The following is a 27,948-nucleotide window of genomic DNA, read 5'->3' as shown; positions in this document are numbered from 1 at the left end:
TCAATGATTGTTGGTGCCAGAAGGGCTGGTTTGAGTATTTCTGTAACTGCTGATCTCCTGGGATTTTCACACACAACAGTCTCTAGAATTTTCTCCGAATGGTGCCAAAAACGAAAAAACATCCAGTGAGCTGCAGTTCAGTGAACGGAAATGCTTTCTTGATGAGAGAGATCAACAGTGAATGGCCAGACTGTTTCGAGAAGACAAAGTCTACAGTAATTTAGATAACAAAGATGTTTTGGCGGTACGACACAATTTTTGGCAGGTGGTTTTAATGTTGTGGCTGATCGGTGTATATAAATCTTCAATGAGAGCAATTTTTAAGATTTGCTCCCAGACACAATACAAGGCAGCAGGGGCTCACTGTAGCATCTGAATTGTTTTATAATATTTAGGCTATACTTGTGGGGTACACACTTTAATTATGTAAAATAATTGTTTTGGGGAAAACAAACTACTTCTGCCTTATTGCTACCAAATGTACAAAAGAGAGAACATTTTTGTAATATTCATTAAATATGCTGGATTTTAACAAAATTATTTTGACCGATGTGTTGTGATGTTTTTGGATTGTAAAGTCAGGGTTTAAGATGTATTATTATTATTATTGAAGAAATGTCCTCAAAGTGACAGAAATATTGTACTGTATATGACATGTTCACAACATTTTAGAAAACTGTCAGTACCATGGCATATAAGGATACACTGGTTTACATACAAGCAAAAAGAAAAAAAAATGTTTTTCTTCAAAAAATATACATTATAAAAGAGAAAATGTACAATACAGTAAGATGTAAAGTTAGGGCTGTCAGCGTTGTAGACATCTATAGATCAGTGGTTTTAGATATGTCTGCTGTTCGATCCGATATGACGTCATTATGCAGTTGGGACTACAACTGACGCACAGATCAAGATTGAGACAAGCCTCCTCAAACGCATAAACATCTTTTAGTCATTATACACTCGAAGTGGGAGTAATCGTGTTGTCTGACGATGAGTATTGTGCACGAGCTTCCAGATGTCATACGTAACCAGCCATCGCGGTGATTAATCGGGAGGAGAAGAATCATAGGTGAAACGTTAGCTCGTAAATATTAATTAGGTCTTGATGACGTTGCTTGGTAGCCTTCCAATGGCGAAAGATTCGTTCTTGAAAATTAATTGGTCAGTCGCTACATCACGATATTGCCTTCCAATGGGCACGGTCTGGATAATGAATATTAATTAAATGCGTTCTTACCTTCCAATGGCGATCACTAAGACAATGAATATTAAGAAGCAACCCTTCACTATAGTGGGAGTGGCAAATTCGCTTATCGCGAGTGAGTGCGGAGAGCGAGAGAGACGCAGTGTGGGCGGGTTAAGAAACTGCTAGAGGGAGGAGATACCGCGGCTATTGCTTCGTCTGTTTTTCTCACGTTATCCACCAACATCATTGGTTTCTTGGTATTTAATCTATAAATTCCGGTTTCAATCCTTCATCCAGTTCAAAAAATTTCGTGAGGCAAAGGAGCCCCCCAACGGTCCACCCGCTGCGTTCGCTGTGCTCGTGTGTCGGCGGGCATCAGGCTGTCAAAGTGTGTGTGACGGATGCTGAGAGGAGGTTGAGAAGGGTACCATCTAACACCTCACGGTAACGTTACATTTGATCCCAAAATAATATGTCTCATTTAAATATTACGAATAGGACTGAGGTAATAGACCGCTGTTTCTGTTTTGGAGATATGCGATGAGAGGATGATTTCGAGGCGCGGGAATGGACCTACAGGCTTAAAAAAAATCGATGCATGTTTGTCGCATATATGTGAGATATAACACATTGAAAAACCCGTGCTCTCCTTGTCATCTAAGTTTTCAGCTTTTAATATTTATAAAAAAATATATATTGTTTTACGTAAAAGACACAGATAAATAGTCAATGTATTTTTATCTGTCTGCAATCAACATGGGCAAAGCGTGGGCCATTTGTTATTCCGTTAACAATCCTGTTTTATGTCCGTGTGCGCTCACACATTCGCGGGATACACCTGCACGCGCGTGTGAACGAGGATGCGCACACTTATCAATTTCACCCATACTCATATTATGTCTTAAATATGAAGCTTTTATTCAAACCGTTGATTGTCAGTGGTAAAAATACCCTATATAATATTGTAAATAAGTCGACAAACTATTAGATATGAGCCTATGCTCCTCGGCCACACTAGGCCATAGCTACAAAAATGATGTCAACGGTATTAGTCTACACATCACATTCGCATTTACATAGAGCAGAGTATTTGTCTGAAAACTCAAGTTTAAAGATGTTAAGGAATGTTAGTAAAATTGCATGTGATATGAGAATTCAACCCCAGTGTGATGTCTCTATATCTGCTCTCATCTGTATGTCCTCTTTGCTCTATATCATAAACTGCTTGATATCAGGTTAATGCATGTATTTTCCTTCTGTCCTTCCCCTCTACCTGCCTCTACCTTCCTCCCTCAGATGGCCAGAATGAGTTTTCTCTCCTTTCTCCTCTTTTGCTTGACTTCGGTTGCCCATGGCAACAAAGGTCAGTCTCCTCCATCCTTTTGAATGTTGATATTGAGCATTGTGTTGATGATTAAGTGCGGAAATGCACTTACAGCAGATTTATATGCACCAATTCATTCATTATTAATTTAATTAATTAAATGAATCATGTTATGCGATGTCAGTATTTAGGCTGTTTTGTTCTGATCTATATTACAGTACTTTTTATAAGGTGTATGCTTCCCCTGTCTTATGTACATTTAAGAGTGTTTTTGGAGAGACTGCATCGGTTAATGGGTTAGTTCACTCAAAAATAAAAATTCTGTCATCATATACTCACACTCATACACTCTAAACCCGTATGACATTCTGTCTTCCATGAAATACGAAAGATGTTCTCAGTCACCATTAATTGCATGATAAAAAATATATTTTGTGGTCTACAGAAGAAAGAAAGCTATACAGGTTTGGAACAACATGAGGGTGAGTAAACGTTGACAGAATTATCCATTTTGGGTGAACTATCCAGTGGTGTCTCAGTGGTTTGAGGTTCAGGGTTACTCAAGTCAAGTCAAGTCAAGTCAAGTGGTTTTTATTGTCGTTTCAACCATATACAGTTAGTACAGTACACAGCAAAACGAGACAACGTTCCTCCAGGACCATGGTGCTACATAAAAACAACAAAGGACCAACATAGGACCACATGAGACTACACAACGAAATAAAATACCTATATAAACTACCTATATATACCTATATAAAGTGCACGTGCAAACATGTGCAAAAAGTACAGGACATTACAACAAATTACTGACAATGAACAGGACAATAGACAGTGCAGCGCCGACCAGTACTCAGTAGTGCAAAAAGATGACAGTTTCTAAAAATGTAAACATAACATACTATGAGATAATGTTCTATGCACAAAGCAGTTATTGAGGTAGCAGACAGTTATAAAGTGACAGTTGTTAAAGTGCAACCTAGGACACGTGTGTGTGTCAAACCAGTCTCTGAGTATTGAGAAGTCTGATGGCTTGGGGGAAGAAGCTGTTACACAGTCTGGCCGTGAGGGCCCGAATGCTTCGGTACCTCTTGCCAGACGGGAGGAGGGTAAAGAGTTTGTGTGAGGGGTGTGTGGGGTCGTCCACAATGCTGGTTGCTTTGCGGATACAGTGTTTTTTGTAAATGTCTTTGATGGAGGGAAGAGAGACCCCAATGATCTTCTCAGCTGTCCTCACTATCCTCTGCAGGGCTTTGCGGTCCGAAACGGTGCAAGTCCCAAACCAGGCAGTGATGCAGCTGCTCAGGATGCTCTCAATAGTCCCTCTATAGAATGTAGTGAGGATGGGGGTTGGAAGATGTGCTTTCCTCAGCCTTCGAAGAAAGTAGAGACGCTGCTGGGCTTTCTTGGTGATAGAGCTAGTGTTGAGGGACCAGGTGAGGTTCTCCGCCAGGTGAACACCAAGAAATTTGGTGCTCTTGACGATCTCCACAGAGGAGCCGTCGATGTTCAGCGGAGTGTGTTCACCTTGTGCACTCCTAAAGTCAACAACCATCTCTTTTGTTTTGTCGACATTCAGGGACAGGTTGTTGGCTCTACACCAGTTCGTCAGCCGCTGCACCTCCTCTCTGTATGCTGACTCGTTGTTCTTGCTGATGAGACCCACCACGGTCGTGGTCATCGGCGAACTTGATGATGTGATTCGAGCTGTGCATTGCTGCACAGTCGTGAGTCAGCAGAGTGAACAGCAGTGGACTGAGCACACAGCCCTGGGGGCCCCAGTGCTCAGTGTGGTGGTGGTGGAGATGCTGTTCCCGATCCGGACTGACTGAGGTCTCCCAGTCAGGAAGTCCAGGATCCAGTTGCAGAGGGAGGTGTCCAGGCCCAGCAGGTTCAGCTTTCCAATCAGGTGCTGGGGAATGATTGTGTTGAATGCTGAGCTGAAATCTATGAACAGCATTCGAACGTATGAGTCCTTATTGTCTAGGTGGGTGAGGGCCAGATGGAGGGTTGTGGTGATGGCATCGTCCGTTGAACGGTTTGAACGATACGCAAACTGCAGTGGGTCTAGTGAGGGGGGCAGCTGGGTCTTAATCTGCCTCATGACGAGCCTCTCGAAGCACTTCATGATGATGGCTGTAAGTGCGACGGGACGGTAGTCGTTGAGGCAGGACACTGAAGACTTCTTTGGCATGGGGATGATGGTGGTGGCCTTGAAGCTGACCAGAAGGTTGGGGGTTCAAGCCCCAGCACCACCAAAGATGCCACTGTTGGGCCCTCGAGCAAGGCCCTTAACCCTATCTGCTCCAGGGGCGCCGTATCATGGCTGACCCTGCACTCTGACCCCAGCTTAGCTGGGATATGTGAAAACTAATAAATTTCACTGTATATATGCAAAAAACTGTGTGTATAATGTGTGACCAAAATAAAGGATTCTATTCTAAATTCCAGAGGGTAGGCTGTATCTCAAGGTGACATGAGAACAGATCACATGATGAAGAAAGTGAAATTCAAAGAGACTGAGATAAGAAAGAGTAGAATGATACACTGAAAGAGAAAACGAAAAAGGAGACAGAATAGATGATAGGTAGTGACAGAGATATGTAGACTAACTGATGGAAAGAGAGAGCAATACTGGAAAATTTGAATATGGGCAGAAAGAGTGGGGAAGGATGCACATAAGATTTTCAGAAAGAGAGTGTGAAGTCAACTGTCTTGTCCTTGAAGAAAAGGGCGAAAGCTTATCTATTCTTGTCTATGCTATTTTTAGGGATGTGGAAAACCAGAGATGCTATTTTTCTTAATTTACAATTAATTATTCTCTGTTTGTTCCAGAGATGCAAAGTGATGTCTCTCAGTCTGTAATCCGAAGAGTAATCCAGTTGTCTGATGCTCAGATTAATGTTATATGGCTGAGTGAGGGATGAGAGGGAGGAAAGTAGGTGTGGGTGGGTGGGTGAGAGAGAGTGGGATTGGTAGTAAAAGTAAATTCCCAAAAAGAGAGATTGAGTTGAAATACGAGAGTGAGGTTGTCAACTTACTGTCATGCATGAAAAATCCTCAGATTTACACACAGACTGCTGTATGTGTTAGTGGTCAGCACGCACTACTACAGTCTACTACACTGATGTGCTTGGTAACATCTAAATTAAATGGTTTTATGCCAGAAATAATCAGAATCAAAAGAATCAGAATTAGCTTTTTTTGCCAAGTGTTCTCACATACACAAGGAATTATTATTATTTTTTTGGTGATGGGAGAAACAAGTGCACACAGAACATTACAGTGAGACTCAGAATATAAAACAAGGTAAGACTCTAAGTAGACATACAAATAATATGACATATAAAAGAATGGCATATTTACATGTGCAAGTGGTAATGTATTTGCAAGGTAGGGGTATGTACAGTTATTGAATTAAATATTTGAATTTACATATGTACATGAGATATGTATTTACATTAATGCACTCTGGGGGAGTCCTGAGGCAGTTTAATTGTTCATGAGAAAAATGGCCTGAGGGTAGAAACTGTTCTTGTGCCTGGATGTCCTGGCACTCAGTGCTCTGTAGCACCGGCCAAAGGGCAACAGTTAAAAGAGGGAGTGGGCATGGGCAGGGTGTGTGGGGACCAGAGTGATTCTATCTGCACGCTTCCTCACTCTGGAGATGTACAGGTCTTGGAGGGTGGGCAGGGGGCACCAATAATCCTCTCAGCAGTTCTGACTGTCCATTGTAATTTTCTTCTGTCTGATTTCGTGGCTGAACCAAACCAGACAGTTATAGATTTACACAGGACAGACTCAATGACGGCCAAGTAGAACTGTGTCAGCAGCTCCTGTGGCAAGTTTAATTTCCTCAGCTGGCAAAGGAAGTACAACCTCTGCTGAGACTTCTACACAATGTCACAGAGTCTATGTGGGTGTCCAACTTCAGGTCCTGAGAGATGGTAGAGCCCAGGAACTTGAATGACTCCATTGCTGCCACAGTGCTCTTCAGGATGGTGGTGGTTGGGGGGGATTTCCCCTGAAGTTCCATCATCTCCACTGTTTTGAGCGTGTTCAACTCAAGGTTGTTGCGACCGCACCAGACAGCCAGCTGATCAACCTCCCAACTTTACACAGACTTGTCACCATCGTGGATGAGGCAGATGATGGCCGAGATGTGGTGTCATCTGCAAACTTCAGGAGCTTGACAGTGGGGTCTTTTGCAGTGCAGTCATTCATTTACAGAGAGAAGAGCAGTGGAGAGAGAACGCATCCCTGAGGAGCACCAGTGTTAATTGTGAGGGTCCCAGATGTGAGTTTTCCAAGTCTCACTATCTGCTGCCTATCTGTCAGAAAGATGGTGATCCATCGACAGATTGGAGTGGGCACAGAGAGCTGGGTTAGTTTGGTTTAGAGAAGATTAGGCATGATGCCATTGAAGGCTGAACTGAAGTCCACAAATTGGATCCATGTTTAAGTCCCAGGTCTGTTGAGGTGTTGCAGTATATAATGCAGTCCATTATTGATAGCATCATCCACACACCTGTTTGTTCAGTAAGCAAACTGAAGGGAGTCCAGCAGGGGTCCAGTGATGTCGTTCAGGTAGGCCAAAACCAGTCTCTCAAATGACTTCATGACTACAGATGTGAGAGCGACAATGATGGTGGAGCATTTGAAGCAGCAGGGAAATTCACACTGTTCCAGTGATCTATTGAAGATCTGTGTGAAGATTGGGGCCAGTTGGTAAGTGCAGACTTTCAGACAGGCAGGTGAAACACCATCTGGGCCTGAAGATTTCCTTGTCTTTTGTATCCAAAAGACCCGGCACACATCCTCCTCACAGATCATAAGTGTAGATTGAGTAGCAGGAGGGGGGTTCCAGGAGGTGTTGGAGTGTGTGTGAATTGTGAAGTTAAGATCAGCGCAGGGGAGGGGTGTGAGACTGGGCTTTTCATCCATTAGTTGACTCTCTACAGAGTGAAGGGTTTTGTACTTCGTGAAGCTTTTAAGGCCTTTTCACACAGATGCAAGGTCGTTGGCTGAAAACTTTTCAGAGTAGCTTATTTTAGCCATTTTGATTGCCTTAGCCAATGTGTTCCTGGCATGGTTGTAAAATATTTGATCCCCACTTCTGTAAGCATCCTCTTTGGCATGACGAAGCTGTCTGAGTTTTCCCATAAACCATGGTTTATCATTATTGAATGGTAAATTATGTCCTAGTAGGGATGCACATACCCTCACAGAAACTGATGTCACAGTATCTGTGAGCTCGCCCAGGTCTGTGGCTGCAACACTCCAATCAGTGCAGTCAAAGCAGGCTTGTAGTTCCAGCTCTGCTTCATTGGTCCATCTCATTACAGTCCTTTACTAATCTGCTTGTAGGTCTGAAGAAGATGAACCAGACAGTAGTGTCCTAAAACTGCACGTAGGACAGAGCGTTATGCATACTTTACGGTGATGTAGCAGTGATCCAGTATGTTTCTGTATCTGGTGGGGCATGCAATGGATTGTTTTTAATTTGGCAGTTCACGGGTGAGGTTTGCTTTGTTAAAATCGCCAAGAATAATAATAATGTGATCAGCCAGCTGTTGCAATGCTGCGTTCATGCACGCTTGTGGCGGGATATAAACACACACCAGATGTTCCACTGCCTCTCGTTTTCACAATGCAATCCTCTCTGAACAGCTGGAAGCCCAGCAGATGAAATGCGTTGTCCAGGATGGCTTCATTCAGCCAGGTTTTTGTGAAACACAGAGCAGTGGACTTAGAAAAGTCCTTATTTGTTTGAGTGAGCAGAAGCAGTTTGTCCGTTGTTTTTGCGAGGGAGTGGACATTCGGAGATGAATACTCTGCAGCGGAGTCCTATAGCTAAGTTGACGAAGCTTCACAAGCAAGCCTGCACGCTTCCCTCGCGTGTGTCTTTTGGATCACTTGTAGAGCACCGCTGTGCCTCCTATTAAGATGTCTAATAAAACGTCTGAATACTCAAACACCGGCAAGAAATTATCAGGAATGCTCTGCCAAATATTCAGCAGTTCATCCCTGGTGAAACTGATTGGGAAAGAGTGACGAAAAGATATGACAAACAAACAAAAGTAACAAAAATGCTAGAGAGTTCCACACCAAAGCAGCCATCTGCGGCACAATCTTGTCAACATTAAAATATTATTTAATATCACTGAATCGAACTGAATACATTAGGTTACACAAACAAAACAAATTTTAGATCAGGTTGGAAATAGCTCTTTATGGTTAAAATTGAAGGTGACAACTTTTTAGTGTACTATTGTATATTATCACAAGTCCAGTGTTGTAGTTTTAAAGTCAAAGTGTGTAATTTGTGCACCGCTAGCGCCACCAAACAGAATTTGAAAAATATTTAACTTTTAAACAGGTTTTCTGGACACTTTGCCATTGTGCCGTTTGTTGGACAAGAAGATAGTCCCGCCCCAATTGTTGAAATGCCATTGGTTCATTGTTACACTTACGGCCTATTTTAACATTGAGAAATGACACATTCAGCTTTAAAGGAATGTTCCAGGTTTAGCTCTGTCGAAAGCATTTGTGGCATAATGTTACAAATAATATTTTTGACTCATCTCTCGTTTATTTAAAAAAGAAGAAGCAAAAATCATCAGGAAGTGAATGGGGCCATAAACCTTAAAGGTCCTGTAAGCAGAAAATGTTTCTTCTCCTTGAAAGATATCACTGAAATAAGTGTCCTGAGATATCTCATCGGTCTCTGTGACAACACTAGACTGTGTAAAACAGCAAACAAAAATGTGACTGGACAAATTCTCTGATCAGCCTTTCAGAAGACTTTGATGTGCTTTCTGCCTGTCCATAATTTTTCACGTTCTCATAGTGTAGTAGTTGAAGAGGATCATTCAGGTTTAATGACATATTCAGATTCATAACAGCTGATGGCGTTATTTTGATACTGTTTTTGACAACCACTAGAGCTGTATTTTGGAAAGACGGCTCAGTCTCTTGAAAGTTCCAGAACGGCTAATATCGCTTACTGCACATTTAAAATACACACAGTTGCAAAACACTCAATGAGCACTTTATTTGGAACACCACTACACCTACTTATTCTTGCAGCCAATCATGTGGCTGCAGTACATTGCATAATATCATGCAGATACAGGTCAGGAGATTCAGTTAATGTTCACATCAACCAACAGTAGGGGGAAAAAAGTGATCTCATTAATTTGGACCATGGCATGATTGTTGGTGCCAGATGGGTTGGTTTGAGTATTTCTGTAACTGCTGATCTCCTGGGATTTTCATGCACAACAGAGTCTAGAATATACTCATTATGGTGCCAAAAACAAAAAATATCCTTGAGTGGCAGTTCTGGGGATGAAAATGCCTTGTTGATGAAAGAGGTCAACGGAGAATGGCCAGACTGGTTTGAGCTGCCTAAAGTCTATGGTAACTCAGAAAATCTATCTCTCTCTCTCTCTCTCTCTCTCTCTCTCTCTCTCTCTCTCTCTCTCTCTCTCTCTCTCTCTCATATATATATATATATATATATATATATATATATATATATATATATTTATAGTTTGATTCACTGAACATTTTCCACAGGAAATGTATTTTCTACAGCTGAACCAATTTTCATTCATTTTTAGAATTTTAAAATGCTTTTGATTGAGAGTGAGATTTGTACATTCAGGTCTTTCTCAGAGTGTTCACAGAGAGCTGTGTGTCTGTGTTTGAGTGATAGGTGCAATATACTTCATGCTGTTTCTACACCTAATTTCTCTGCAAAGCAGTAAGGCGTGGCGTGCTGTGTCTTTATTTGTGTGTGTGTGTGTGTGTGTGTGTGTGTGTGTGCGTGTGTGTGTGTCCGTCAGTCACTTTCGGCTAGTGTGGATCCCCATATTGGTATTTTTGGAACTAAATGTGCAAGTGTTATGTTTATGTGCAGCTGGCCAAATCATTGCACCATCTGCTGCTAATGTAATTTTGCATAAATCGACTTATGTTTATCTTTGAATCTTTGCTCACTCACCTTCATAAAATTAGTCTTGGCCAAAATAATTGTTGTTTATTTTCAATCACAGATTGTTCTTTTGGATCTCACACCCTGCCCTGCTTTTGTAATTTTTCATTCTCAGCCAATAAACACAAGCCATGGATCGAGACGGAGTACCAGGGGATTGTCATGGAAAACGACAATACTGTCCTCCTCAACCCACCTCTGTTCGCCCTGGATAAAGATGCACCACTGCACTACGCTGGTAAAGATGATGATCATTTTAGATAATGCTGTCATATTAACATGTATCCAATAAGTTTGTAAATGGGTTAGTAGTCAACTAACATTTCAAACAATCACAAAAGTGCCCTGCAGTGTGACATTCAATACTTCATGTAAAGCTTCGTGTTTTAAACAGAATTTTTCTTTTCCTTCTAAAATTATTATTTATGCAAAACATTTTAATTGTTACATTGTTGGTTACAGCACCTAAAACATACACTCTCCCTGTGTGTCCCCTAGGATTTTTTTCAACATCGGTGCTGTTGTGTGCACGTCCACAAACCCGCAATACCGGACCCATATTAACACGTGTTGGTCAAAGAATAGATTAAAACAGGGGTGTCGAACTCAATTTCAGCCTGGGTCACATCAAGGTTTATTTGTGCCCTCAAAGGGCCCTTTGAAAATGTGGCACCAGCACCTGCTTTGGTAGCACCCATGCAAATAATTGTACATGTTATATGCATAGAAATGCACATTTGACAGGACAGCATTGATTGTGATCTGAGAATTTACTGTAAATGCCTTCTAATTGATGTTTTGTCCTTTTTTCTTTGTCAGTGCAGTTAAGAGGGTCTGTTTGTTTTAAACTAGTTTCATCACAGACATAAGAGTTTTGCAACAGACAATTCTGTACCGCATTCAACCGGGTTTTCGCAAACCCCACCACGCATCTCACTGGTTCACAAACGCATATAAAATAGTCTGTTGTTCGGTTGAGACCAGTTTGTGAATTACCACACCTGCTCTGCGCTCATGCTGCTTTATCCGTGATTGAGCTGTGTTGATAATTGACCAGTGTAGCGCTGTTTAATTCCACTTTTGAAGCGAGCAAAATGTGGAAGGCTCATTAATATTCAAGAGGAAAGCACTAACTGATTGTTCAGTGAAACGTTGTGATCCCCTGCCATCCTACATTAAGAAATGTGCTTGCGGGCCCCTTGAAATTAAGCGAGTTTGACACATGCTATTATGTGGTGACGTCACTGTTAGTAAGTGGACGAGTAAGTCACTGTGTGTGATGGGGTCCCTTTTGCAGTGTAGAAAGTGCACAGCTGACGGGGGCTGACAAGCCTTATGTTGCATCAAGAAAATTAAACGAATCATGTGAAATCCCAACATAGGCGCTCTTAATTTAGCAGTGGCGCAGCACCGCTGCAGAATGAATATAGAGGAAACACTGTTCTCCCTTTATACATTCTAATCTATGCAAACCATGCTAATCTAAAATCTATGTTGAATAAAAATGTCTTATGTCCATATTATTTGTCAAATTCCCAAATACATATAAGCTATTCTGCTTCTATGTGAAGACTAGTTAAGATGAATGGCATTCTTTTTCATTCATTGTAATTGTGTAATAGTGTGTTGTTACATGCTTGTTATCACATTATTAGTATACAGGCTATAGACAAGGGGTTGTTGTGAGGGTTTTATGGGAGGGGGTGTGGGGTGGGCATTGACTATTTTGAAGCTTCAGATAGCTAGTTTAGGAATTACACATTATGTTTACACAAATTTAACAGGGATTAAAGATGATAGACCTCCCCCACCACAGGCTGAGCTAACATTCACAGTGCCGTGTCATGTGTGACAGCACTTTCTAAACACAGACAAGTGTGGAGAGCACTCAACAGCCCTTTTTACAAACAATGTTGTTCACTCCATTTAAATGAGGTTTTTATAAAAAAGTATTATTTTACTGCAGATTTTTTTAACACTAACTTCTCTCTCTCTTTTCAGGGGAAATCTGTGGGTTTAGGGTTCATAATGGACCAGGTGGTTCTGGTACTGCACAGTTTGAAGCAGTCGTGTTGGACCGCTCCACTGGAGAAGGTCTAGTTCGGTCTAAAGAGCCCCTGGACTGTGAAAGTCAGAAGGAGCACAGCTTCACTATCCAGGCTTATGACTGCGGTGAGGGTCCTGATGGCACTAACAGCAAGAAATCCCACAAGTAAGTGAGACTACAGTTTCTGTCTCAACTTTCTCACCATCTTCGTATGTTGATATACCTCCTCAGTACTGCCCACTCACTTTACTTTAATTAGATAGCTATGTTGACATGCCTAATGTGGCTACAATCTTAGCCTTTTTTTTATAGTTCATTGCCCAGTGTACCATGCTGTGCAAATGACAAACTAAACTTGGCTTTCCAAACCTGACAAATGTAATTGTTTTTCAAACATGTTTCATGGTTTTCTGCTTGTTTGTATTTTCCTGTCTAAATAGTGCTCTTAACACCCTTTCTTCACAGAGCCACAGTTCATGTTCGTGTAAATGATGTGAACGAGTTTTCTCCAGTCTTTGTGGAGCATCGATATGAGGCGTCGGTGCCCGAGGGTCGTTTGTTTGATCGTATTGTGCGGGTGGAAGCAGTGGATGCTGACTGCTCCCCTCAATACAGCCAGATCTGCTTCTATGACATCACCACGCCTAATGTCCCTTTTACCATTGACAACGATGGTGAGACCTTTAACTCTTTACTAGCAAAAAAAGCTATATTTAATGTTTGTCAATTATGTCAATTTTTCAACGTTAAAACTTTCTACAATGCAGACTTAAAGGTGCTGTAAGTGATTTTTTTTTTTATTGAAAGGTATTCAAAAAAAGTCCTACTCCCTGAAAGATATTATTGAAATACAGTAAGTGTCATGAGATAGCGTACTGCTTTCTGTGACAGAACTAGACTCTGTAAACATCAAACAAAAATGTGTCTATGAGCTTTCTTCCTGTCAGTCAGTTTGCGCATTCGCATAGTATTATAGTTGCAGCAAATTATTGAGGCTTTATGCCATTTTGTTCATAATATTTGTCAGTTGAAGGTGCTATTTTGCTGCTGTTGTTTTGAAAACCATTTCTGCTCCTGTTGGTCTCAATAAAGCTAATTTGGAATCTTTGGAGTGCAGGGTGTTGGAAAAAGGGTGTGTGACTAATCCAACGGCTCAGTTTTTGGAAATTCCAGAATGACTAAAATCACTTACAGCACCTTTAATATGCAGAGACAACAACAAGCCGTTTGTAGGTTGATTTCCAAAAAAGTGTAAACACTGACTCGTGGCACTATAAAAATATTGCTCTGTTTGTTTGAGCATCCCAACCAGCCTGACATAGCAACATTGGCTCAACCAATGAGTTTGGGGCGGGTCTATCTGTGTGTCTAACAATGGAAGATAAGGGAATGTTTAGGGAAACCTGTATGAAAACAATAAATATTTTTGCAATTGTTTTTGGTATCAGTAGTGCCACTGAAATTACACACTTTAAGTGAGATCATAACTTACAATCTACATTATTTGTGGCAATAATTTATGTTATTGTACAGAAATAATGTAAAATGCCTAGCACTGATAAAACCCAGAACTACAGTTCACCATAGTTTTTCTCCATAATTTTGCATCTATTCTCACCAAGCCTTTAGTATGCAAATATTTTTTTTTAATGTAAAAGCCAGAGGTGACATTTTAATACTCAGCAGGTTTTTTGGGCAAATTTCTGAACAGCCCCAAAGGAGCGACGATCAATAGCCGACATTTTGTAACATAACAAATTCTGACCAAAAAGGAGCTCTGCCTTGTTTCACTGCTTTGTTTGTTGTCTCTCTCTTACTTCTTATTGTGCATATTTCGATTACAATTCTGTATGGTCTGCCTTTGCCTTTCATATTTTCGAAAGTTCTGGATGAATAAACCTCTCTTTCTCTCTCTCTCTCTCTCTCTCTCTCTCTCTCTCTCTCTCAAACTCAGGGAACATAAAGAATACTGAGCCACTGGATTCCAAACGCCAGCATGTCCACAGTTTCTGGGTGACAGCCTTTGACTGTGGGAAGAATCGAGCTCAGGCTGATGCTCAGGTCAAAGTCACAGTCAAACCTTCCTGCAAGCCAGGCTGGATTGGTAATTACTCGGCTCATTTAACGGTGGCAACAGAAATATGATAAAATACACCAATGTTCAATAGTTACATTAATTAATAATTATTACAATATACAATTCTTCTGCCAAGTAATATTTTTCATTATCCTAACTGTCTGTTTGTGGTTGCCAAACAATTTAGCATATCTTGGCATATTAATATAAAATTTGTGGGGCCTGGGTAGCTCAGCGAGTATTGATGCTGACTACCACCCCTGGAGTCTCGTGTTTGAATCCAGGGCATGCTGAGTAATTCCAGCCAGGTCTCCTAAGCAACCAAATTGGCCCGGTTGCTAGGGAGGGTAGAGTCACATGGGGTAACCTCCTTGTGGTCGCGATTAGGGGTTCTCGCTCTCAATGGGGCATGTTGTAATTTGTGCATGGATCGCGGAGATTAGCATGAGCCTCCCGTGCTGTGAGTCTCTGCGGTGTCATGCACAGCAAGCCATGTGATTAGAGGCACGGTCTCAGAGGCAACTGAGATTGAGGTGAGTAACCACGGCACCAAGGGGGATCAAAAAAAGAAATAAAAAACAATATATAAAATATGTGGCGCATCCAATCAGAATTTTATGTCAGCACTATCCGTTTTATAAATACAGTAGTCTATAATATATGTGTGTTTGAATTACAGGATGGTCAAAGCGTGTTGAATATATTCCTGGCTCCGGCAGTATCCCTCTCTTCCCGAACCTGCACTTGGAAACGTGTGAGGAGACGGTTTGGAATATTCAGGCTACTGTTGAGCTTCAGACGGGTCATATTGGGAAGGGCTGTGACAGGGACAGCTACTCTGATCGATCTGTGCGCAGGCTTTGTGGTACGTTTATGAGCCACACCAATTGCTGGCCTGGGAAATTTTTAATAGTTCATCCAAAAATGAAAATTCTCTCATCATTTACTCACCTACATGCCATCCCAGATGTGTATGACTTTCTTTCTTCTGCTGAATACAAACGATGATTTTTTGAAGAATATCTCAGCTCTGTTGGTCCATTCAATGCAAGTGAATGGTGACCAAAATTTTAATCTCTGAAAAGCACCTAAAGGCAGCATAAAATTAATCCATTTGACTCCAGTGGTTTAATCAATGTCATCGTAAGCAATCTAATCGATTTTGAAAATATAACTCTTTTTTTACTGTACATCTTACCATTGCAGTCTCTAGGCACAATCATGATTTCAAGCTCGATTACATTGTGACGCATGCACAGAGCACTAGAACTAGCTTGAAATCATTATCACCAAGGAGACTGCTGATGTCAAGATTTATAATGAAAAGGAGTTATATTTTGGTCTGTCTCTCCCAAAACTGATTGGATCTTTTCAGAAGACATGGATTAAACCATTGGATTTCTTCTTTGCTGCATTTAATGTGCTTTTTGGAGCTGTCAAATTTTGGTCAGCATTCACTTGGATTATATGGACCTACAGAGCTAATATATTCTTCTGAAAATCTTTGTGTTCAGCCGAAAAAGAAAGTCATACACATCTGGGATGGCATGAGCATAAGTAAATGATGACAGAATTGTAATTTTTTGGTGAACTATCACTTTAAAATATTTTAGGTCTTAATGTAATTACTGGAGCAGATCCTTGTTCATGAGGATTACAACTGATTAGGTGAAAATGCAGTCTGTTGAGGACTAGGAGTTTTATCTTTTGCAGTCTCTGTTGACCAACTGTTCATTTCATTTATAGCAGATGGGAACATGTCTGATAGGCACATAGTTTTATACAAAAAAAGTTCTCCACAGATAAATCATAGAATCAAATCCTCTGAAATGAGCATGCACTTATGTCCATAATTCTCAGGGTTCATTCGCAGTTGAAATTTCAAACACCAAATCAGTAATCTGTTTTCCTATGTTATGGCCTTTTTTAGGTGCAGTGAGGGGTGAAGTTGACCTTCTCCCACCCCCATCTCCTGCAACCAATTGGACTGCTGCGCTGCCAACTCTGCCATCCTCTGATTCATCCCTGGTCTTCTCCTTCAATGGCTCCACCCATGTTGCTGTAGTACCTGATTCCGTTGCTTTAACGGTATCTGGTGACCACTTCACACTGCAGCTTTGGATGCGAAGGGGAGGGGCTAACACACAACCACCAGCCAATCAGGCGAGAGGAACCCGTAAAGGGGAGGAGACTATTGTCTGCAGTACTGTAAAGAATGGTCAGTCAGAAATGTAAAACTGATAACAGGATGTGATTTCACAATATATTAATATTTTAATTTATAATTTTGTACAATCAAAGACTTTTATCATAATAATTGTGAATAATGTCTGATTTTAAGTGAGCTGATTTGTGTTGGTCTAATTTCCAGATGACTCGTACTCTCACTACTCTTTATCGGTACATGGCTGTCGTCTCTCTCTCTTCTACTGGCCGGATGTATCTGCTGCTAGGCCTGTCAAATTCCTTTGGAAACTGGAGCAGGTAAACTAGACGTGATGGGAATTCTTGGTTAATTCAATTTTATACACTAAAGAATATCTAGTTTAAAATATGAGGGCCAGCTAGCCAGATGATTTTACAATATAGGGGGTTAAAGGAAGAGGTCATGCAATCACTGGAACACAAGAACTGGCTTTTTTCATCTGTTGTTTTTGTGTCTTGCTTTAGAACTTATAGTATACTTCAAACTAAAACTTGCTGATCTTTAAACTCTGACAGGTGTGTGACAGTGAGTGGCATCACCTGTCCCTTAGTGTGCAGTTTCCCTCTGTCACTCTGTATGTGGATGGTGTGACCTTTGACCCTGCTCTCATCCATGACAATGGAGCTATCCCCAACCCTGCACCACACCAACGACTGGTCATTGGAGCATGCTGGGGTAAGTTTTCAATCAGTTGTATATAGGAATGGGAATCATCTTTCTTTATTTTTAAATGATTTTTTATACAGATTTTGCATATTTAACAAAACAAAATAGAAAGTTAATATTCCCTACCCACTTGGTTATTGTCATCTCAGGAAAAATATGTAATAAAAAAATATATCTACAATAATGATTATATACTGGAAAGGATATTAACATGAAGGCACACACACACAAATAAATAAATAATAATAATCAGACAACACCACAATAAGAGAATTGTCAGTCTGCTTATCAGTTGAAAAAAACATCTTATGCTTTAAAGGGTAAAAGGTATCTCTTGTAAAATGTGGGGTTTATTTTTGGAATTTATAAATAAACATGACTTGAAGTTAGAATAGAAAAACATATATTATTCTTCTTATTATTGTTATTTTTTTTGGATGTCTTGATTTATATACAAATTTATGCATGAAATGTGTAAGAGAAATGTCATCATTTTGATTCCACATAACCTTTGCGTTTCCTTAACAAATTCATTAATGATTCTTATATTGGTCCTACCAATAGTACTGTGCAAAAGGCACATAATTGAAAAAATTCTTTAGATGGCTATTTATATCTACGGCTTTAGTGTGTCAATAGGAAATATACATTTTAGACTCCCAAACATTCCTTTTGCAAATAGAAAATAAGAACCGGGAGCCCTGCAACAGATGGCATGACCACCACATAGTCCCCCACTGAACATATAGTCAGCCTTGGATTACATGAAGGAGACAAAAGCAACTGAGTAAGCCTAAAGATTTCATATGAAAAAAGAGACAGTAATTAGCTTGATTTAATTCACACAAGCCTCAAATTTTACATAAACTGATTACTCGTGAGTTTGAGATTGATTTGGGAGTCTTTTTCACTGATTCATCAAAACGAACCAGCTCATAAGAGTCATTCTTTCACAAATCATTCTCTTTTATTATATTAAATTCAGATTGCAAGCTCACTTGCATCTCAGCTAAAACATGATTTATTTTGGCATGAGGTTATAGATTCCTTAGCAGAGAAATGTCCACATCCATGGAAGAATGCAGACATTCAAGAACTGTTAAAGTAACCGAATGTTATAAAAATAATTTGGTTCCAGTATTCTTTTAAAAGGGACCAGTTCTAAATAAGATCTCAAGATGGTTCTCAATTTCCAAACCTAGTCATATGTGACAAATCTTTGAGTTGGTGTGAAAACAGATTTCAGCAGTAGGTGGAGCAGACATCTTCTTCAGTCATGTTCTTTTTTAGACTGTGCATGTATAAATTAGCAAATAATACTTCTATACTCATCAATTATTCAACTAAACGGAACCATTCTTACACGCTGTGGCACTCACTTAATTTATGTGTGAGGTAGAGAGTTGCCCAATCTTTTAGTCTCCTGCAGTTTGGCTAACTGGGTCACCTAGCCTGTGTTAATCACCCATTTAAACACCCTTATCGCAGCTGAAGTTTTGTCACTGGACTGAGGCTTAAAATTACTATTGCTTCCTTTCTCCATCCTTTTGCAGAGCCAGAAGAGAAACCGAAAGACATTGTGAACAACACCATGCCAGAAAGTAAAGACACAGGTGAGGTTCACACAGTTTGATTGTGAATGAGAAAGTGCAGTACGCATTAACCAAAACTTATCGCTTTTGCTTGATGCTGCATTAATGTAAGGTGTCAATATAAGAACAAAATGACTGCCTTTTGGCCTGCGTAACATGTATAAAATAACTGAATGCATCTTTAACGTTCATTAAAAGACCATGTATTGATGCATATAAAATGGATGTGTATTTTCATTTTTGATACATAGAGAAGTTTGTCAGTGGTTACAAGGGCTTGTTGTCAGGGGTAACGGTGCGTCCAGGAAATGTGGAGCCACACAGTGTGGTGGAGTGTCTGTATGCTTGTCGAGAGGGGCTTGATTTCGGAGACCTTGAGACTTTGGGCTCAGGCATGAAGGTACTATACAGCTACTTCAGGGTATATTCCTTTAATGTTTAAACTAGCCTAATTTTACTTACTCCAGCTTCTCTTTCTCAGGTGCATGTAAACCCTAGCCAGTCTGTGCTGGTGTTAGAAGGAGATGACATTGAAAGTTTCAACCGTGCCATTCAGCAGGTGACATACAGGAACTCTTTACGATTTGCCACCCCTGGCGTTCGTCCTCTGAAACTTACTACTTCTCTCAGGTAAATAAACCATTCACATGCTAAAATAGATGTAAATTGTTAATTTCCACTGGCTCAGCATATCTAAATTCTCATGATTACAGACTGTTAATTTGCTGAATATTGTATATTATATATTATATCTGTATTTGCATTTGCATTTTCTCAGAAAATTGGTGAAAAGTAGGTTTCATTTGTTAACCAAAGTTGAAATTAAATAATTAACTAAAAAATAACTTTAAGGATGGGCTTGTAAATTTTGTAATGCTATAACTTTTGATTGCTTTGTCATATCAATATTTTTTTTTTACATGATTGGGAACAAAACAAATGCAGTTTTTCAAAACCACCTTATTTACCCACAGATATATATATATATATATATATATATATATATATATATATATATATATATATATATATATATAAAATGTAAAATCAGAAAAATAAGAAAAAAAAGATTAGTCTTAGAATTTATCATAATCTATATCATTAAATCAATTTGAAAAGTTTTCTTTACAATGCCCAAACACTTGACCCCCATAGTTTTTTTTATGTGTGTGTTATAATTTTGGGCATGCCACTGAAACAGGAAATCTTTAAAAACACCTTCAGAGCTTAAAGGGTTGAACATGTACAGTGGCTCACCTGGCTCACAGTTCTCTGCCATTTTTTTATTTTTATCTTTTTGAATCTGACAGCTCCTCAGCTTGTGTAGCCTTTTAGGATAGCAAAGTGTCCACTGGTTCCACTTTTCAGAATCTCAGCAGATGCAGTGTATCATCCAGGTATTATTTGCCTACTGCATAATAAATACAGTTTCTGGATATACTACTCATTTGACAAAAGGATTTTAAAGAGACAGCTTACCCTGAAGGAAAATATGGGGAAGAGAATTAACCTCCTGACACTCGAGCATGACTGTTGTGTGCATTTTTGATTTCTCTTATTTATTTGTAACTAGTAGCACCTAAGAAATGTGCAAAACAAATTTTTCTAGAGCAAATAGATTTCCTAAAAATGTGGACAGCGTGACTAAGTTGTGAAAATTTAAATAATACCAAGCAATAGAAAGATTTTTCAAATCAAATTGTTGATTTTGTTTCCAGGAGTGAATTACATCAGAAATTAGCATAGTAAATTCTGATTCAAAGTAATGACCAGCATCATCCAATCACTGCCATCCATGTTAAAATAAAATTATACATTCTATTTCTGATGTCATGACATGACATTTCTATGTACTGATTTCCATTGTCCCAGGTCTGCCAAATATGTTGACTGGTTAAAACATAATTTGCAGCCTGAAACTGAACTTTTGGTCAGATTTTAGAATCGAATGCACTTAGCAGCATATAAAGGTATAGGATACTCCCTTGCTGCCTATTTAGTGAATAACTTAACCTCCAGTGTGCTCTCTGTCTGTACTGGTCTCAGACCAGTTTGAAATGCACCTTATTTTCATCCTAACTCCATACAAAGCCTCTGAAAGAAACCTTTACCAGCTTCTGAATGAACCCATTGGTTCTCAATGTGATAATGCACAGTAAATATAGGATTTCTAAGGAAAAAATGCACTTAAGTTAACATTGTGTTAAGCAGCGTGGTTTTACATGATAAATCACTGAAATTTAAATAAAACTGTATATCGGATTAAACTAGAGACTCTAATCTTTGACTCAAACAGGTTTCGATGTAAAAATTTTATTAGGATTTTTACCAGATGTAGTTTTGTTGAAATTTCTCCACAAACACTGTGGTCGGCACCATGTTGTTTTGTCCCTTTACTGAGAGCCCAGAGTCTTCTGAACTGAGATCAGTCAGTTTAAATGAATTTAAATTATGCATTGCGTATAGCAGTGAGTGGTTGGTTTGGTGTTAGTTAAACAGAAATAAGAACTTTTTTTGGGAAGCATGTACAGTACAAAACAGAAGTCAAATGGTCATAATGACCAGCTGTAGCAGCATCCATGATAACCGGAGATAAATTTACAAGGCAGCTCACAGTGACACAGATTTATTGGCACGCTTACATGAAATCATATGAGCATGCATGATTGTACAAACAGTAGTGTAAATGTACCCATTTTAATCATCTGTTGTTTGTATCTAAATATTCTCATAACTGCTTTTGTCTGGTTAGGTCCAACTGTGCTGCAGTATCCTTGAAGTCATCTTCTTTGTCATTCTGCAGGTGTTTCAGTGAAGAGAGTTGTCTCTCTCTGAGACAGCTGGAGGGTTACCTGGTTGTGCTCCAGCCTGATGCACCGCAGATCTCTCTCTCTGGGGTGGGACCACACCTAGCCCGGCCAGCCGCTGAATTTGAGGGCCCTCAAGGCGTCCTCTTGTTTCCTGAGCTCCGTATTGTCTGCTCCTTGTCTCATGCTGTTAACACAGCTGCACAGGGCATGGAAGGAGGCGGTAAGCTTCTTAAAAAACATCTCTGAACATCTGTACCTTTAACATTAATCTGTAAACTCACAGCTTGATGTACAACCAATGAAAGAGCTTTTAGCCAAAAAGGATTCAATTAATTTATTCATAGAAAATTATCAAACATCAGAATATGTGCCACCAGCATCACCAAACGGAACTGATAAAACAATGACCCCTGTCCTCCATTGGTTCAAAGAAAATAGTCCTGCCCCAAACTCACACCATTGGTGGAGCCAATATTGCTATGTCAGGTTGGTCGGGATGCTCAAATGAACAGGAATGTTTTGATAGTGCTATAGTGTTCGCAGTTTTAAGGGGAAATCAGCCTATGAATGGCTTATTTATAGTTCACTGCATATCAAGCTGGGAAAGTATTAATAGAAATATGATGCACTTTAGCTTTAAGAACAAAAGATCTGCAATCTAAGATATTGTTTTGTGTTTGCCCAGGGGTGGTGCAGCATAGATACACTAGATAGAAATCAAGGTCAAGTTCCAGTTTCTTTGTTTATCACAAGTGTACTATGTTATCGTAGAAAGTGAGAACCAAACAAGTTAACCTGTACTTTACCTTTTTGCTCTGTCACTTCATCCTGGTCTCTGTTATCTGTAGTTTTAGGCTTATGCAATGAATTAAGCTGAACTTTGCTCTGCTCTCATGTTTTTGTGACGGCCAAAGCGTAGAGAATAATTATGATTTTCTCTGTCTCTTTATCAGCACTGATGTCAGATGCTGTGGCTCACACTCTGGATGGGTGTGAAGTCCAGCCCTTGGGGGAGGAGCTAAACCCAGAAAGGGAGGGGCTTCTGGTGGACATGGAAGCATTAAGAGAGAGGGGGCTAGATATCATAAACACAACAGCCTACATTGCCATCACAGGTCATTTGACTTTTTTTATTTAAAATAATTGTTGAAAACCCATTATGAGGAAAAATGTATAAACAATGGGAAAGTACCATTTACAGTGGCCCAAAAAAGTATTTGAACACTTAAGTGCATTAGATAACACAATATCAAACAATGTGGCACCCTCAAACAAATTATTCTATTTGTCCTTTTCACTTGTCTGCCATTTTTTTAAACTACTTTTAATAAACTGGTCATTGTTTGTGGATGTATGAAGTCAGTTCCCCTTTAAGTTTACACAGTGTTCTAACAGAGTAACAGGTGTAATTTATCACATTAAAGGTGCTTTAAGCAATTTTAGCTCTTCTAGAATTTCCACAAGCTGAGCCTTTGGATTAGCCACGCCTCCTCTTTACAAAACATAGCACTCCAAAGACACCAAATTAACTTTATTGAGACCGACATCGAGCAAAATTTGTTGTCTAAAAAAAAGCATTATTACAAAAGCATTCTCGTCCCGTGGACGATTTAATTTTTTTCTGTTTACAGAAAACTGTTTACAGTCTAGAGCTGTCACAGAGAACAGTGAGATACCTCATGACATTTATTTCATTAACATCTTTCAGGGAGTAGACATTTTTTTTTACATACCTTTCCATGAAAATAATAGCGTACAGCACCTTTAACTATGGACATGTTCCATTAATGTTTGACAACCAGAAAGTGTCCAAATACGTTTTGTCTTAATTTTTCAACAATACACACTAAACACTAAAATGCTTTAGCTTGAAATGTGTTCTCTTGGAAATAAATGCCACTTTTATTATATTTTTCAAATAAACCAATCAGCCACAACATTAAAACCCCCTACCTATAGTCCCCCTTGTAAAGACAAAACAGCGCCAACCCTCATCTCTGAGTAACATTCTGAGATGATATTCTTCTCACCACAACTGTACAGAGCGCTTATCTGTGTTACAATAGACTTTGACAGTTTTTTTTTTATTTTTTGTAACTGCTGATCTCCTGGGATTTTCACACACAACAGTCTCTTGAATTTACTCAGAATGGTGCCAAAAACAAAAAACATCCATTGAGTGGCAATTCTGCAAACGGAAATGCCTTGTTGATGAGAAAGTTCAACGGAGAATAGCCAGACTGGTTCGAAGTGACAGAGTCTACGGTAACTCAGATAACCGCTCTGTACAGTTGTGGTGAGAAGAAAATCATCTCAGAATGCTATTCTGAGATGCAGGTTGATGCTGTTTCGGCGGCACGAGGGGGACCTACACAATATTAGGCAGGTGGTTTTAATATATTAGTGTATGTATATAGGTGTATGTAAAATATTTATATTTATAATATTTATTAATATTAAAAGCCAAAGATTTATAGTTTGTTTATTTAATGAATAATGATATATATAAATTAAATATTTATAAAAAAAATTTATGTACTGATATTTTAGTTTGGCTTAAATGTCCAAATACATTTTGCGGGCACTGTAAATGCAAATAATCTATTTTCTGTTAATTCTACAATTAATGAATGATAAATGTTACATTATTTTAGCAAAAACTAGCCATGACTACTTTCTTATTTATTTTAATAGGAAGTAGAGAACAATCTATTTTTAACTTTTCCGTTTAAGGAGCGGAATCCATTTCTGTGTATGAGGATATGTTGCGGTCCATTCGCTATCGGTTAGCAAAGGGCTCGGCCCGTTTTGAGAGAAGGTTCCGTCTCTCATGCTCAGAAATGAATGGCCGGTACACCAGCAACGAGCTCACACTGGAGGTAATAAATGGTGCTAGCATGACACTAATCCTTCACCATGACCGACACAACACCACACTAACCAATACACACACTTCCTGACAAAGAACACCACTGAAACTTCATACATCAATGGACTGAACAGCTCTTAAATTGATACATATTTAACATACTCTCTCTCTAATTTTGCTTTGCTTTCTCTTGCACTCAGGTGAACTTCCTGCACAGTCTGGACAGTCTTTACCATCCGTCTCACCTGCTGGCGTCTCAACAGCAGTTCCTCCACCCATCCCACCATACTGGAGAACTGAGTGGACACACACTTCCCAACCCACACCGCAACTCTGGTATTGCCCATGTGTTCACACACACACACACACAACCCCCCCCCCTTTTCCCTGAGGTCCATTATAATATTATAATGTTAGTCCAGTTTTTTTCACTGAAATTTTCCACCATCTCTTCTTGACATTTAGAATTCAGTGGTCCTGTATTGTGAGTTCTAAAATGACAGAATGTTTTCATAGTACAATGAACTATTTTATATCAAAAGATCAAGGAAAATGTGATTCCTCTTGATATAACTACTTAAAAGAATTATAAACAATAAAGAATAAACACATTCTCTCTCATCTTCTAACACACACAGTTGTTCCAGGGGCTGCAACTGTCATCATCATGGTTTGTGTGGGTTTCTTGGTTGTCATGGTGATTCTTGGTGTCTTCCGCATCCGTTCCATCCACCGTCGTGAAGGAGGAGCAAGAGGCGGAGGAAAAGAAGGCAGTAACCAATGGGATGATTCTGCCCTCACCATTATTGTGAACCCTATGGAGGTATGAATCCAAAATTACAAGAAATATCAGCATTAATTTCAGTGTGTCTATTGACTCATGTTATTTATAAGTCTCTCTGTTTATATTCTCTCTTTAAGTCATTTGAAAACCACATGGGCATTGCGACAGATATGGAAGGAGAGTGTGATGATGAGGAGGAAGTAGTGGATTCGCCTGATGAAACCAGTGATGACCAACGAATCATCATCAAGAAAGAGGGAAGAGACTCTGCTCCCAGACGCTACTGATCCATTTAGCTTTATCAACAAAATCAAAAACCATCCACACACAGAACATACAGGAATTACCACTAAAATGATATACACACACACAGACACACCGTCAAAGTAAATTAAATTCTATAACACATCTGTGACATAATTATTGGTTCTCAATCTATGAATGCAATGCTTCTCTCTGGAATGTACCCTCACTCAAACGCAATGCACAATGCATATCCTCTTGCTCAGATATCTGACTAACGTTTTGCCATTTTCGACCCAGATCCCAATATTTATAAATGGCACAATTATATAATACATTCATTCATCCTTCAACCTTATCAAATGATGTGCTTACTACACTGTATCAGACACAATGGAAACACTGTAAAAGTATCAACTCATATCAGCTAATTGTTTTAAAATTAGGTCACAATTTACAGCCTTTTTAACAAATGTAAGTCTAGTACCCAATATACGGAGTCCAAAACTCAACAACTTTAGAAGCTGTTTTTCCTCTGCACAATCTATCTCTTTATACATTCCTCTAACAAATTTACATGTACAGATTTAGAGGACTAGTCAGTAATAATGCTGTTTAGTAATAGTGATTGACAGATTACAGGTAGGTATAAAATTGCTTTCTTTTAAGCATCACAGTACCAGAATTATTACCTTACACATGCAAACACACACACACAAATCTTTTGTGTACCTCTTCTCACAACAAACAACACAGTACAGTGCAATGCCCTCTGCTGTTTCAGAATGTTAGCTCAACACGGGCAGTTTTGATTGTACTTAAATGTATGTAAATACAAATGTCTACTACTATTCTCATTTTTTGGTTCCATTATTTTCTTTCATTTTCAGTTTTTGCACTTTCAGATAGGCTAGTTATTTTTTTCTAAGATCACTATTGTTAATATACAGTGATAACGACAACGATAGTATTAGTAATAAGAGCGTTAATGATTGGCTTGATGAATGTCTATTTATTTGTGTGTTAAATTTTTTAATTTAAAAATGTGTAATATATGAATCACAGTGCAACAGAAAGGCACATTGTTATTATGCCTAGAACACCTCCATCACGCCATCATCCCTTTCAACATGTACACTTGTCTAAACATTTCTTCTCTTTTCCTTTCCCTGTCCTTTCGTCCTCTTTATCCTTCCACTTTCTAATGCCACTGCTTTTTGGTTTCTGAATGTACAACTGTGCTGCTCTTCCTCCTCCCAGCTCACACTCTTGTCTCTTTTCCCTTGACTATTTCTCTGTCTGTGTTAGTGTACAGTGGAAACCTGTCAGTAAATAAGGCCTGTTGTTTTGCAGTGTGATATTAGGAATGGACAACATTGAATTAAAACAATATATTATTACAATGGTTACCATTGGGACAATGAACTATACTTATAGATACAATACCATGGATAATATGATTGATTGTTATTGATAACCGTCTGAAGAAATATGCTGTTCAAAACATTCATAATAAAAACACACAGATGACATCAGCATGTGGTCTATGGATTTAGATGTTTGTGTTTAATTTGATTAAAGGTGCACTCAGTTTTGTTTTGTTTATGTTATGGTCAATATGGCAGTCATCTTGGATTTACACTGACACTAAGCAACATGGATAGAGCATTAGCTACATATGCAGTGCTGTCAGTCGATTAAAATTTGTAATAATGATTAATAGCATACATTTTCTTAGTTAATTGCGATTAATCACAGATTTTGAAATTGCTGCGATTTTATTCTATATATATATATACTTTTTATGGTCAAAAGGCATTTATTTGGTTTTTAGGGAAGAAACCAAAACAATATGTAACAATATAATGCTTTATTAACATTTTCTAAACAAAGCCTTCCACTGTATAAAGATAGAAATGCACTAAAATAGCACCAATTTAAGTAACTATAAACATTTCCCAAAGTCTAAGTGGGAGGTTGAATAATTGAAAGAACATAGGTTAAATATTCATTGCAATAGGCACTAAATCTGATAAACTCTAATCTTCCACAATATGAATCTACCGGCAGACTGTGGCTATCTGCTTTGCTACAGCAATCATGAAGCTGTATTCACGATTCTCTTCAGGGCATCAACCCCAC

The 27,948-nt window shown here is 39.1% G+C and overlaps 1 protein-coding gene across 1 annotated transcript; it reads left to right on the top strand.

The window, feature by feature from the left end:
- The first annotated feature begins 1,335 nt into the window (after nt 1-1,335).
- On the top strand, nt 1,336-27,335 carry LOC127655460 (calsyntenin-3-like). Its single transcript, XM_052143295.1, has 19 exons — nt 1,336-1,633; nt 2,486-2,552; nt 10,628-10,750; nt 12,514-12,724; nt 13,025-13,233; nt 14,514-14,663; nt 15,316-15,501; nt 16,567-16,854; nt 17,008-17,120; nt 17,358-17,517; nt 19,062-19,121; nt 19,352-19,500; nt 19,582-19,730; nt 21,904-22,130; nt 22,864-23,025; nt 24,644-24,789; nt 24,980-25,115; nt 25,418-25,602; nt 25,701-27,335. The coding sequence occupies exons 2-19, from the start codon at nt 2,486-2,488 to the stop codon at nt 25,848-25,850; spliced, it is 2,871 nt and encodes a 956-aa protein (XP_051999255.1). The 5' UTR covers nt 1,336-1,633; the 3' UTR covers nt 25,851-27,335.
- Nucleotides 27,336-27,948: the final 613 nt, after the last annotated feature.

This window comes from Xyrauchen texanus, chromosome 15 (genome assembly GCF_025860055.1).
Source record: "Xyrauchen texanus isolate HMW12.3.18 chromosome 15, RBS_HiC_50CHRs, whole genome shotgun sequence".
NCBI lineage: Eukaryota > Metazoa > Chordata > Actinopteri > Cypriniformes > Catostomidae > Xyrauchen > Xyrauchen texanus.
Note: the sequence above shows the minus strand (reverse complement) of the source record. Positions and strands in the feature narration are given on the sequence as shown.